A 15,503-nucleotide genomic window follows, 5' to 3' on the forward strand; every position below is an offset into this window, starting at 1 on the left:
TATTGGAAAAAGGTTATAAAATAGAATATAAGAAGAAATTGAAATTTACAAATATAAAACAAATGAAAAAGGTAAATACAAAATAAACAAATGAAAAGGAAAATAATGAAAGCTATAACATGATTAAATAGCACATTACATAACTAAACTAAAGTATAAAAATATTGGAAATATTGGAAAAAGGCTATAAAATAGAATAGGAGAAGAAACCTATAAGAGGATATATGTGTTCGCGGGTTCACCGGTTCGATTCCGTGGCAAAGTGTCAACGAAATTAATTATAGAATAGCAATAGCAATAGCAATAATATATGAAATAAAGAATAGCGTATTTATATATGCTCGTAAAGTTACCGATATATAATGCTATTATGTAGATTGTATGTTCGATATTTCAACTACGTAAAATAATATTTTTTTCTAATAAATTTTAGTATTGTGTATCACTTTTGTACCACGATACACATACTTATAAGAGATGCGAATATATATGTATGTACATACCTAGGTGTATCAATTGCGGTTTCTGAGAATTTACTCTAAAAGCTAAAGGTACATGGGCCAGCTCCCCATGGGCTGGAGAGAGCTCTCGATGTGCCCATTCCCTCTCCTTTTCGTTCTGTCATAATATAAGCTAAACTATATATTAACCAGGCCGTAAAATAAGAAAATAATATACCCTTATATTGATCGGAAACGTGTGCGTATAGCTATACGTAATATTCGGGATGGAACCACCCCGCCAATAATGTCTTAATAAAACATTTTACGATACAATGTTTTTGTACGACTCTTATCGTTGCGTGTTTGCCCACATAAGTATTATATTTATGCTTTTATACGCAAATAAACAACGTGTTTTCGGGATTACGGATAGTGGAACACGTGAAAGGTTGGCTTTATGTAATCAAAGATTCATGTTTGTCGTAGATTTAGCGGGTCGCTGGACGTTTTTACCCGGATCTAATTTTTTTATATTATGCGAGAGGGTGCCCAAAAATGACCGGAATTTTGATTTGAAAAAATCTGTGTTCTATTAAATTCTTTCATAATTTAATCACCCTAGAAAGGACTTTTAGTTAAACGTAATACTATTTTTTCAACATTTTTCCAGGTCTCAAAACAATTCTGGAACTCATCAAACTTTTGTCGTTTAGTATATCTGTCGTTTAAATTTGAGATAACTTTGTAGTGTTCAAGAAGTTTATGGGGAAAAGCCACAATCAAGCAGGTGGTAATCTTCTAGTTTCCCATAACCCAAATACCCAAAGTAAATGAAGTTCAGTTTGAAGCTCTTTTGTTTTTTTAATTCATTTTATCTGGAAACACTGTCAAGCATCAGTAATATTTTAAGTTTTGACGCAATTGCAGAAACAGTCTCGAATTTTAGCAAACAATAGGTTCTTGTGCCACGACAACGCACTTGCACAAATCATGGAACGTGTAAAACGTTAGACTAAAAAACCAATTTTCCATTATCTCGATTTGCCTTATCTAGAACTTTGTGATTTATTTTGTCCATCAAATAAAATAATCTTCGATATGTAGGATGACAAAAACTTATGGTCCTTTGAATATTATAAAATTATGAAAATGTTTAATTGGATAGACAATTAACAAAAAAATCCGGTTATTTTTGGGATACATTTCTCGTATACTTAACGTTTGGCTGTTGTTGTCCTTATCTCAGGGATTTTGCACACGTTTAGCTCGACAGTGGTTATCTGGTGTCCTTTGTCTCGGTGACTTACAATCTTAAAGCTGTCGTCTGTAATCTGAGCTCTGATCGCATGTGTGTGTGTGTTTGTGTTTATTTTTCCGGGAAAATTAAACGACTTCGATTAGGGTATTGGATATTGGTCACAAATCACTGGAACGTGTCGTGTTTGTGATCCGAATTGGATACCAACGTGGACGTGGTCGTTCAAAGGAAGTTTCTGTAAATATTGTCGATATAATCCAATAAATTGCCGATGAAGAGTCGTGCCAGTTTAAGTAGTGTGTCTAAAATGGATTTGAATTCATTGAAAGCAATTTTTTTTCGGAAAGTCTTTGTCTTGAATTTTTCGGTTGATTAAATGAGAATTTTCTAAAGAGGATGATATAAAAATTCGATTAGTGTAACGTTGTAGGTTTGCGAGTGCATTCATTCGAAGGAAATGTCTGTTTGAGTGTTTCAGTTTAAATAGAGTTAGTTAATGAGGGGAAAATTTTGCATGCCGAGTTTTCGTGAAAGTGCAACGTAAGAGATAAATTTACGTCTATTTGAATTTTAAACGTGGAAGATTCTGGCACAATTTTATTTTTAATAAATCCTAATTAACATACAGCAGTGTTTGCTGTAAATTGTCTACTTTGACATAATGAAAGCAATTATATAATACAGTCAAAAGTCTATTCAAAAGCAAAATTCAATGTAATAATTAAGGTTATTCACCAGGAAATGTAAGCAATCAAGAATGTTTTGTCAGAAGTTGATTTTCGATTCAGTCATAGTATTCACATCGTGTATACAGGTGAAGTCAATTAAAGTCATTCATTGAAAATATTCAATTTATTTAAGCGTAATGGATTTTTTTGATAAATATTCGTGTTGCGGAATGAATGTATCTCGATACTTTAAAAATACGTACACGTCAGTTTTGAATACATAGATGAATATAAAAGTTATGACAACCTCTGAAAAGTCTGAAAACGAGATTTTCAGGCGCTTTGTTACGCGTCATTTATTTATTCGACGTTCGTACTTGCCATAGTACCGCAAATGGAGGACACTGAAAACGAGAAAAATCCGTGACATTCATATAAAGGAATATTTTATGTTTGCAAAGCAGATTCCTTGAAAAATTTTTAAACAAAAAAATTAATTCTTTTTTATATGTGTTTTTACATATATTTTTTAATTATAAGTGCGTATTAGGGTAGAAAAATTAATTATGTTAATAAGTATGTGAAAATCGTCAGCGGTGTGTGATTATGTATTTACTTTATACGTTTTAATTACACGTTTCCATTAATTTTTTTTCAATTGATATTCAACAGGGGTTTGGTGTTTTGAAAAAAATTTATTTTTATGAAAGACTTTTAAATTTAATTAATTCAATTGGATACTGCGAGTGAGTAACTCTTGAAGAAGGTACCGCTTCTTTCTTTGCCGAGCAAAAGTCCGCGAATCCGCGAATGAAAGCCTTCGCTGATCGACCGGAAAAGGTCCGCTTTATTACGTCAAGATTTTTCCTTTCAAATGTACCGAATTCATTTTGGAGAAAATTTAGAAAATCGAACGCAGAAGTGGAACATTTTATTCCTACTTTTGTACTCGTCGAGCGGAACAAAAACTGGCGCGAGTTTTTCTTTATAAATTCGACCGATAACCCTATTTACTACGGACGAGCATATGTGCCCTTGCTAAGAGGACCTTTTCCAGAAATTTTCGAAATAAAAATCAAGTCTGAAACGAACACCCCCATTAATTACGTCGAAGTTGAAAAAAAATAGCAATTTGCTACCATTTCGATCAAAATTGAGCATTTGATGTTGCAATCCAATCTAGCTCTAGAAACTTTTTTTGCCAGTAAAAACCAAAGTCAATTTTTTCATGAATTCGTCTCTATCTATTGGTATCGATCATTTTGACGTATCTGTAATGGAAGATCTCAAATTCAAACGGTATTTTCATATATTAACCAGCAGCGTGGTCTAGAGGTGAATGTTGAATTATTTCGTACTTGATGTTACGAGTTCGATTCCCCGCTGAGTCTCGTTGTTGGCCAGACCTTGATTTGTCTAGGTCGATCGTTTCTTATCAAAATTTGCCAATTTTTCTGATTTCCATTGAAACGATTCCTGTAAAATTGGCGTTTCCTTCCCAATTTTCTGTTGCAAACCTTTAGTTATTGTTATATCTTAGGTTTCGCCATATTGATCACCATAGATGTCTCTGTGGTTGTTTATCGAATATAAAATTCGTATTGTTACATGAAAGTTATTCATCGTTATTTATCGTATTAATACGATGTTTGTAATATATGTATACTGACCATAGATGTCAGATATTTAGATTTACATGTATCTATGTAATAATTATGTGGACCAGGAAGGCGCATTTGGGGTTTACCTGTTACGCCTTCCTGGTATATTTGTATATATGTACATATGTGAAAATATGTATGTAAAATAAAAATAAATAAATAAATAAATATATATATATATATATATATATCTATATATATCGCTAATTATAATATATATATATATATATATATATATATATATATATATATATATATATATATATATATATATATATATATATATATATATATGTATATATATATATATATATATATATATATATATATATATATATATATATATATATATATATATATATATATATATATATATATCGCTAATATGCACCCTCTCACAAATCGACGTACTTATCTACAAGTAGCGTGCGGTGACTTTTCAACCAGAGGATGCTGTTCAAAAAACGACCAGTTTATTTTTTTAAATTTTATTTTATTTATATTTATTAAAATTTCTTTGATATGTTTTCGTTTTTGAATGAATATTCAATATTAGTGTGGGTTTTGGGCTCTTAACAACTTTTTCATTATATGGTAGAGAAGCAAATGTCCTTTTCAGTACATTTTTAATTAAACAATTGCAATTTTTATTAACAACGGCGTTAAATCCACTTGCATTGTTACTTTGTCTATCTATATTTAGAGCCATAATAAATAATAATTTAGGACGTAATAAATTACAATAAAATAATAAAAGTAAATAACTTAGGACGTAACGTACGAAATATCAATCAACGAATCAAGCGAAAGTCCATACATAAAAAGCGAATCAAGTCCATACATACGCAACAGGAGACTGCTTCCAGGGCAAGTGTCGCGCGAGCGAGATGACTGAAGAGTCGTCTCACTCATGCGCATACGCAAAAGTGAGAGCTCAATTGTGCGCATGCGTACAAGATTTGTAGAGAACTTCAGCATCCATGGTGATGCGAGCTTTCAACGGGAATGCTTGTTTTGTCAATTTTGGATCAGACAAAAAATCGTATATGTATATGTATCATAATCAAGTAATCAAAAATGAATGAAAAATAAATAAAACTAAGAAATTCAGAAAACAAACCGTATGAAAATATTTTTGACGTAAATTTTAAGGAATGCGCAGCATCCACATCATCCATGGACGGCACGCCACTGGTATCTATGTACGTAGTTCTGTGTCAAAAGTGTTATAATATGCTTTTGGTTTCATTTAAAATTGTTAATTTTGTCAAAATAATCTAAGCAGACCTGACTCGGCGCAAAATTGAATTTAACTCGAGCGAATTTCATAGTTTAGCATCGAATTTGAATATATTCTCATTCGTTAGAAAGTTTGTTAGAAAATTACAGCTTTATTTGATTCATATGCGAGGGGTTTTAGTGACCCTCGTCACATTACGGGGGTCCTAATCACTTTACGCATTTATATATACACACATATGCATATGTAAACTTTAATGTGAGGCTTTATTTGAATGTAATTAATGTTTTGTGTTCTGTTTATTTGTTTCGCAGACGACGCTGGCCATTCTGGACAAGTTGGACATAGACAGCGAAAAGCCTTCCGACGAAGAAATCGCAAGGATATTCGGCTACGAGGAAGCTTATTTGGCCGGAGAGCTGTCGTCCTGGCAGAGGCTCAAGCCCAAAGTTTGGTCCTTGTTCGATGAGCCGTCAAGTTCGACGGCGGCCAAAGTACGTACACGTTTGACGTTTAATTTGACTTTAATCTCGAGAAAGAAACCTCCGACGAAGCTTTGAGTGACGTAATAGTCGAGCTATTCGCTTTATGTAATATTGAGCTTCCATTCATATTAAAAGGGAGTCAAAAAAGATGAATACATATTTCAGCAGGCGACTTTTACCCATTTTAAAGGTACCTACGGATACGGATATTTTACCAACATATATGTATGTATGTAAATGTTCATGGGTATTAGAGTGATTAGTTTTCTAATAAGTACATGCATAGTAAAAAGTTAATTGTAAAATTATTTTCGTTTGGATATATGGAATAAAAAATCATTTTAAAATTTCGTCACCGATAGATCCAATAGGATTTTCTTTTAGAGTAAGAATGAATTGCTTACACAAATATGTAACCTTTATATAAAGTGGCATAAGTTTACTTTACTTCATTTCAAAGCTTTAAATATAAACTTTTGCGTTTAACAATATTTAAAAATACTGGTGGCCAGTAATATGTTTATTCTGCTTTTCCAAGATTCTGGACCTATCAAATTAAAATAAGTGAAAAAAATTTGTGAATTAAGTCAAACAGAAATAGTGCTTTTGGAACTGAAAATTGGACTACCCCCACTTTTAAATATAACGGCTCATATACATACATATATAAATGGCCTTGAATTGTGTTTTAGGAAAAAATAAGACAAGTAAAGTGACAGTAAAATTTGAAATCTTTGGTTATGAACAAGAAATTTTTAAAATATCAAATCACGCTTAAAATTTGATCAGAAATCGATACTGACCACAAACTAGTCAAATTATCTCACTATCACAAAGCCACATTTATTAATACTAATATAAATACGTAGATATAATACATTTTATAATAATATACGTATCCTACGTATTTATAATAATAATATATATAAATACGTGGATATAATACATTTTATAAACTTGGTCGAAAATAATTAAACATTGGTATAGTATAAAATAATAAGTTTATTTTTTGATTTGGTGAAAGTATACCTACATAAAGTCTTTAAATAAAATAATAGAATCTGATTATTAATTAAACGTAGTCTATTGTGATCATATTTTTGAATTACATATTTAATTATTTTATACATTTAGTACATAATAAGTTATATATGTACATTCATAGGTATGTAAGTAAGAATTCGGTTGAATAATGCATTGAAATATACCTTCATAGATGTATGTATATTGAAGCTCCCGTGCAAATGTGTAGTAAATTCGTTCTTAATGATGGGATTGACGTGGAAAGTTCACACAAAAACAAAGTCCGAAAATAGAATCTCGAGGAAAAACTTTCGGTTTATCGTTTTCCGAACTTTAGTATGGTTAGACTAGAAGACGATATCTTTCCGATTGACGACTTCCAATTTCAGCTGTTGATACGTCCAGTCCCAAACAATGTCAGGCGTTTTTCCATTTGCCTTCGGTTACGTAATATAATATATATATATATATATGTTTTTTCCCCGGGCGTCTTATTTGGATTTACGCGAATTCAGCCAACTACGCCATTTTCCGGCACATTTAAGTCCTCTCCGGCTGTCGCGGAGTAAACGGTCTCTCGACCCTTTGGCCGTGTGACCTGAAAATATCATAATTATTGTTATTAAGCATTCCTCGGCTAGGGTAGTGGGGTACCAGACGTGATCCTCATGCTAATATAGGGGACCCCAGCTTCCGGTTAATATCTCTGGAGCGTCCCCGGGTACGATTTTCCGGTATCGTGCGTTGCACTTTGCATATTTGATCCCGCAGTAATTCACGGGGTGAAAGTTTTCGCCGTTCTTCACAAGAGTAATTTCCGTTGTGAATTGTACTTTTATATATATATGTATGTATAAAATAATTCCATTACATAGAAAGTTTTACGTGTGGATATTTTTCAATCCACGATTTATATGTACTAAAGTTGAATGTAATTTAAAAAAAAAATTTCACTGAATCTTATTTTTGACACAAATTGTTATTTGTCATTTTAAAAATTCTTTTCAATGAATATTAATAAATTAACTTCATAAATACAAAATTGTTATTACGCAGAGTGAAGTAATTTTGAAACAGAAAATATTTTATTTTTATTTTATTATTATAATAAATACATAAAAATTAATAAATAATAATAATTTAACAAATTAATGACCAATGTGACCTGACAGGTTGCCCAAATGCGTCACACCAGTCTCACAAAAAAAAAACAAGAACCGATATGTGAGTGATTTTAAAATTTAATGCATCATTATACAGCTATTATAAAGCAAAGGGAATAAAAACAACATCCTCGGACAAATTATGAGTTAAAAAAACTGTTGAAAATGTATATTTTGAGGAAATTTCGGACGAAATACTAAAAAAATCGTATTGTCCGTGCGGGCACATCTAGAGGCCGTCATTAATGGAAAGAGAGCGTCTACTAAATAATATATTGTTATTTAATTTTATCATGTGTCCATTGCCTTTCTATTTGAATTCATAGAAAAATATATACTGTAATATTATTTTAGCTAGAGACATTTGAAATACATATAAGAAAAATGCCCTATTGTGCATGTTTTTTTTAAATTCGTATCTCGCCTTAATTTAAAAATATAAATAATCTTTTTTAATCGTAAAACATTTTAAATAGTTGAAAGCAAATAATAAAACCAAAAAAACTCGTGTATAGCTTCATGTTTTTAAAAAAAATCGAAAACATCGAACAATTGAAAGTGATGCGATTTCTCTGCACGTTACTGTATAAGCTAGTTAAGAATCTATTACCCAAATATTTTAATAATCATATAGCTAGGAAAAGAGAATATATACATAATTATATAATAAGAAATAGAAATAAATAAATTAAAGGCAGAGTTAAGAAAGCAAAAACTGTAGGAGGTGTTTTCCACAGAGGTTTTCCAATTCTGACAGCATTAGAGGTGCTAGTAACATTGGTGCTTTCTTGAGGGGTGTTAATGGATACCTCTGTGTAAGATAACGTAATTATGTATATATGTAAGTTTAATAAAATTCTATGTTTGGAATTATATATAATATTTTTTTTGGGATATAATTTTAGTTTTGTTAATTTTGTTCACTATGTTATATTATACATAGTTGTTAGTTATGTCTGTCTGTGTGTGTCTCGAATAGGCTCCAAAACCACTAAACCGATTTCGATGGAATTTTCCGGATTTGTTGTATACATGTCCGGGAAGATTACTGTGAAAAAAAATAACCCAAAAACGGGAACGGAAACGGAAAAAAACGGGAATGAGTATTATTGCAACGCTATAATTTCAAATGTTTTCGCTGCTTGCGTTTTTCCGACAAATGAGTACGAGAACGAGAACGGGAACGGGAACGAGAACGGGAATGGGAACAGGAACGGGAATTGCATGCGTTATTGTGGCATTGCAATGCATGTCGGGTTCAGCTAGTAAATAAATAAAATCTAATTAAAGTTTTTATGGATATGTATGATAATGGTTACTAACCAACTGAGTAGTAAAGCCAATATTGAATAAATTGTACATACGTATAGAATAGTTTGAATCGAATCATCAAATTCGAACATGAAATGTTTGATTATTTGCGATGAAATAACAAACTGAAACTGATTTTAGGGTAAATTTCCTATTAAAACTTGAGTCGTGTTTTTGTAACGGTTAGTATTTAGTTCAAATTTATTACTTATTATTGTTGTTTCAAATAGGGTTTGTTATTCATCCGATCGATGCGATTATTTAGCATTATGCCCACTCATTTTTTCCGAGATCATTTCTCGGTTATAATCGCATTAGCTTCTAGTTATTGAATAATTGAAATTAATTAAATTTCCAAATTAAACCGAGAGCGATGTACAAGGAAATCTCTCATTTGGGATTAACATAAAATTTGAATAAATTCGCAAATTTTGCGCCGCATTTTTTTTCATCGTGCTCCATATATTTATATTTGGTTCAATTTGAATATGTATTTATGAGCTCAATGCGAATAAAATGAAAATGGATTATAAACGAGCGTACGAACGTTATATTCAGTACGGGAACAATTTATAATGCGGAATCGATTCGACCGCATCGATGTTTATTTAATGATGAGATGTTCTATTAATGAGATTAGGTCGTCTTAATCGCATCGGTCGCAACGCAAGTGTATAAAATAATAATTATTTCCGTTTGTGTGCGAAAACTTTGCGTGTTACTAACGTTTATACATTATTTAGGAACCCTTGCTAGAAACGCCTAATTGGAAAGGAATCGCAGTAACAGGAAATGCTTTTAATGCGGTATTGAACTTCACGTATAACTAATTTTTTAATTTTATTTTGGTTGTAAGAATCACTGACGTCGATATTCAGAGTAATTTAAGTATGAAACAGTTTCGAAAGAATCCCGTTTTTTCTTTTTTCGACTCGAAAGATGTGATCTTTTTGGCGACTTTTTCAGCTTCTTCTCTCCGGCTTTTTAATTAAATATCGGGAACGATACGTATTTCAAATTCCTCTTTTCGTTTCGCGATGAATATCGCAGAATCAGATCTGAAACAACGATTAAACGAACATAAACGTTTTGTTGAAAATAATTTTTATTCAGTTGAAAATGAAGCTGCGACTTGTAAATGGTAATATGACGACTTTTTTTGTGATTTTCGATTTCCTTATTAATTTTAATGTATTTTTTAACGAGGACTTTCTTTCTGTTACGTGTGCCAGTCGTGTCAGGCATCTTCCCATTGTTGAAAAATGTACGCTTTTCAATAATTTCATTATAAGATTTTTATTGTTAAATATATATACATATATATTATATAGCATACATCATTGTCGTCTAACAAAAGATGGTTGATCAATGAATGAACGCAGAGTTTCAATTGTTTAAGAACACTGTTGTAATTTTGAAACTCAAACGATTCAATGGCTCTCGAATACAAAAGGTAGAGGAACGCAATTCTTTCAGATCCTTTTCAGTATCTTGCGAAACTATACTATCCACGATCATTCCACTTATTTGAGTTTGGACCTTTTTAACTACTTTTTTATTCGAGTTCGTATATGCGTATAATTGTTCATTTCATTATACTACGTATGTATATATCGCAGCTATAAATCACAGCGAGTATAATTATCATTATATCGACATATTGACTCATAGGCTTTACTTTATATGTATAGGGCATGATGAAAACCACTAGAAAATATATGTCAAAGGTTTCAATGCCTTTTCTTTCAAGTGGTGTGCTTGAAGCATTGTCTAAACTCTTAGATATGCATACATAGGCGTCACTTTTATCAAAAAATGTATGTCTCAGCAAAATGGAAACAATATAAATATTTTTTTGGATTGAAGTAGATTTAAATGTACATACATACATATAGAGAATTACGTACGCCACAATTTCATCGTTTTCATCATTTGCTTAGTGAATATCATTGGAATCGACAATTGTTTGATTGTTATAGTTAGTCAGTTAAAATTCATACGTTTTTGAGTATCTTTTCCAAAAAATTTCATTTTAAAACAATTTAATAGTATCGTATTGAAAATAAGTGAAAGTGAAAGATTTTTCCAACAGATTTAAAAACATCTTAAATGTTTTAATCGTTTGTGCGAGAAGGAATGTAGAGTGCAGTTTGGCTGTCATATTTGGAATATTTGCAAGACTGAACGATGACGATGCCATTGTAAAATTGATTTTTTTTTATAAATTAATAAACAAGTAATATTACAGACTGGCGTTAAGCCACTAGGTTAAACTACATAATTATTTTAATTAAAAATCATAAATTTTATTCTATTAAACCATTACAGTAACATTGATATGCAAAAGATATTCCTAGACATACATATGTATATTAATTTAAAAAGCTATATATTTTTGTATAAATTCATGAATTAATTAATTGTTAATTTCGTGTCCTTCATTTTCTCGAAATACAGCGATTTATGTAATATAAAACGCTGCAATTTTTGTAATTACTTTTTTCTTGTTTTCCTGTTAGGCTTTCCTGGTATATATCTATGTAAAAATAAAAATAAATTAATATACTATAACAGAAATGTGCAGATAATAATTCAGCAAAGACAATTATTTTGATATGTTGTGGTTATAAAATCAAATACTCAATAAGAGGGAAATGAAAAATTGGAAAAACTTATTAGTATAATATTGATATCAAAAAGATGACACACAGACAAAAATGTATCAATGTGGAAAGGAATGCTATTTATTGAAGTCTTGGATATGTGTGAATAAATGAGTATTTTATAAAGTGGACATTCAAACACTTTCTAGTTTTTTATATAATCGAACTACAATATATACGTATATTTCGGTCGGATAATGAAATCATCCATATGAAAAGTGAAACGCGAGATGGGAAATTTATGAATCCATTTTGCGTGTTATAAAAAAACCCTCCCTACCCCCTTTGGTGCCTTCGGCCCGATAGATCTGCGATACGTTTTCTTTTTTTTTGGTAATATTTTTTGAGCGGCTGTCCTTCGAGATCCGCCCTTTCTTATTCTCTTTGTTGGGATTTCTCAGGCGAACGGGCTCCGAATGTAGAGTGAGAAAATCAAATTAATGAGTCGACGGCCCCCATTGTACGATGAAATGTTCACCTGACAATAGCGAGGGAGAGAGAGAGCTTCGAGTTCCCCCATGTTCGGGAAGGGGGATGCTGCGGAAAAGCGTCGATCGAAACCCCTCCGAGAGAAAGTTAAAAATTAGACGAACATTGGCTGTACAATATGTGTGAATGTATCGTCGCGATATGAAATACATACATTGTAGGTTCGTACGCGCCTTCAGCGTCGTGAAATATCGCTGTATAAATTTCTTTTGTGGTCCAAAAGTGAATACGAACATACCTACCCGAAAGTGAAACACATAAAGATTACGAGGCAATAAAAATATAAAAGCTTCGTGTTCAAATGCGTGCCGAATATAATATTGTGTACAAGACGAACATGTTTCGTACATTTGATCTGTGGGAATTGAAACGTTTTATGTATTTCATTTTCTTTTCCGTTTAATTTTTTCGGTGTTGGTTTAATTTTATTTATGTACATATGTAGATGTTATTTAAACTTTTATTTACCGACTGTTAAAAATTTATCGTTATCTAAAAAATAGGATTAAATAACTACTACAAATACATTCATGTTTTTTTATAATTTCAAAGTTTTAATCTATTATATATATATATATATATATATATATATATATATATATATATATATATATATATATATATATATATATATATATATATATATATATATATATATATATATATATATATATATCTATATTTATATATATATATATATATTTATATATATATATATATATATATATATATATATATATATATATATATATATATATATATATATATATATATATATATATATATTTATATATATATATATATATATATATATATATATATATATATATATATATATATATATATATATATATATATATATATATATATATATATAATCATCATTATCATCTATATATATATATATATATATATATATATATACATTATTATATATATATATATATATATATATATATATATATATATATATATATATATATATATATATATATATATATAATCATCATTATCATCTACAGCCATTTACCATCCACTGTTGGATGGAGGCCTCTCCAACATGCTTCAATTCATCTCTGTTTTTCGCCACACTCATCCATTTCAATCCTCACATTTTCCTAATTTCACCCATCCATCTTCCCTGCGGTCTTCCTTTTACCCTTTTGCATTCTCTCGGGTACCATTCAAGCACTTCTTTTATCCATCTTTCGTCCATTATTCTAGCCATGTAGCCTGTCAATTGCAATCTCTTTACTCTATCTACATACTATGTCCACTACCCTCGTCATACTTCTCACCCACGTCATATACATATGTACATACATATATATATGTAGGTATAAAAATGAATGCATGTTTGTCTGTCTCGTATAGGCTCCTAAACCACTCATCATATTACGATGGAACTTTTAGATTTTTTTGTATGCATGTCCGGAAAGCTTACTGTAAAAAAAAATCACCCAAAAACGGGAAAAATGGGAATGAGTGGCATTGCAACGCAATAATTTAAATTTTTTTCGCGTCGCGACCTGTGTTGTTAAAATAAACAAACAATTGAATAATTTCAAATGTGTTCGCTGTCTGCATTTTTCCGACAAATGGGAACGCGAACGAGAACGGGAATTGCATGCGTTATTGTGGCATTGCAACGCATGCTGGGTTCAGCTAATTAGCATATTAAAATAATAAATAGCATTAAAATAATATTGATCTATTCTTGGAAAAAAATAATTGCGTTTGAGCAAATTTAATAACGACAATTAAAAACAACAGTGAAATTCCCAAGGAAAATGATAGGTATCAGCATGACATGACATTCGATATCTCAGATATCGTTTTATTACATTTTTTTCTAATTAAATTAGTAGCTGAAAGAATTATAGATATAATATTTTTCTCTCCGATATATTTTGGTCAAATATGTTTAGGTTGTACTTAGGTTATAATTTCCACAATGTTTATCCCAAGATTCTTTCGATACATACATATGTACGTTTTTTTTTGACGTCGCCCAAATTGAAACAAAGAATTCATACAAAATCTAATAAAAATTGAACAAAAAATGAAAGCTCACGTTTATATACATCTAGTGAGACATAAAATAGAGGTTTTTTTCGAGACAAATCAATCTTGCAAAAAGTATTATATAACATATGAAAGATATTATTGAAAACCATTGTAATTTGAGTATATATTGTACATAAATATATGTATTATATAGACTAAATTTATAAATATTTTGTTATTTTTTAAAATCAATTGCTATAAATATAAAAATTGTGTATTATTTCTGTTAGTCTAATTAAGGTTTTTTTTTCGTTTCGTTTATGTTTGCGAAAAGAAATTCGTTATATTCTATACAAATGAATGCTTCGATTCAACAGCTCGCTGTTGTCTCTTTAAAATATTCTCAATTGATCAAAGTCAATTTCAAATTGTATAATAAAAACGTTTCACTCGAAATCGAAGCCTATCTGAAGCGCGATTGGTAATTAATTAAAGAAACACAAAGGAGTGTTCATAAATACGTATATAATACATAAATTGGCGAGGTTCGGATTTGATCAATTGATTTTTATTTTTTTCAGATAATATCCGTCATTTCGGTGTTCTTCATATGCGTGTCGGTGTTCTCGTTCTGTCTGAAGACCCATCCAGATTTGAGAGTGGAGTCCTTGTACAATCCTCTAATAGAGCAGTCTAACTTCACGTCGTCTTCTAATTCGACCAATTCGACATGGTACGACGAAATGGATTCGAGAGTGCGAATCGACGGCAAAAAACCGTTGGAGAAGAACTCGATGTCGAAAAGTATTCTCGTGGGAAACTTGACCGACGAGGGTACACTCACTAGACTGAGGGTGAGTAAGAGGAGTGGATCACCCGCTTATGGTCCTTATGGAAGGAGCAATCAGGAGAAGTTTCGCTTCCAAGCGGCCAATCCTAACAAGTGGCAGGAAAACTATGGTCAACCTCACAGAGCCTTCTTCTACGTCGAGCTCGTCTGCAATGTCTGGTTTACCATCGAGCTGGCTGTCAGATCAGTGGTGAGCTTATTTTTTATTTTCGAAAATTTACTACCTCTATCGTGTTTTTTTA

General features: G+C 30.9%; 1 protein-coding gene across 1 annotated transcript in view; it reads left to right on the forward strand.

The window, feature by feature from the left end:
* LOC143911702 (potassium voltage-gated channel protein Shaw-like) overlaps window positions 1–15,503 on the forward strand; it is a 183,075-nt gene that overhangs the window by 96,050 nt on the left and 71,522 nt on the right. Inside the window, exons 5-6 of the mRNA XM_077430707.1 lie at window positions 5,585–5,764; window positions 14,993–15,451. Coding sequence (XP_077286833.1) covers window positions 5,585–5,764; window positions 14,993–15,451 — 639 coding nt within the window. The remainder of the gene's footprint in view (window positions 1–5,584; window positions 5,765–14,992; window positions 15,452–15,503) is intronic.

This window comes from Arctopsyche grandis, chromosome 5, assembly GCF_051622035.1.
Source record: "Arctopsyche grandis isolate Sample6627 chromosome 5, ASM5162203v2, whole genome shotgun sequence".
In the NCBI taxonomy this organism is placed as follows: domain Eukaryota; kingdom Metazoa; phylum Arthropoda; class Insecta; order Trichoptera; family Hydropsychidae; genus Arctopsyche; species Arctopsyche grandis.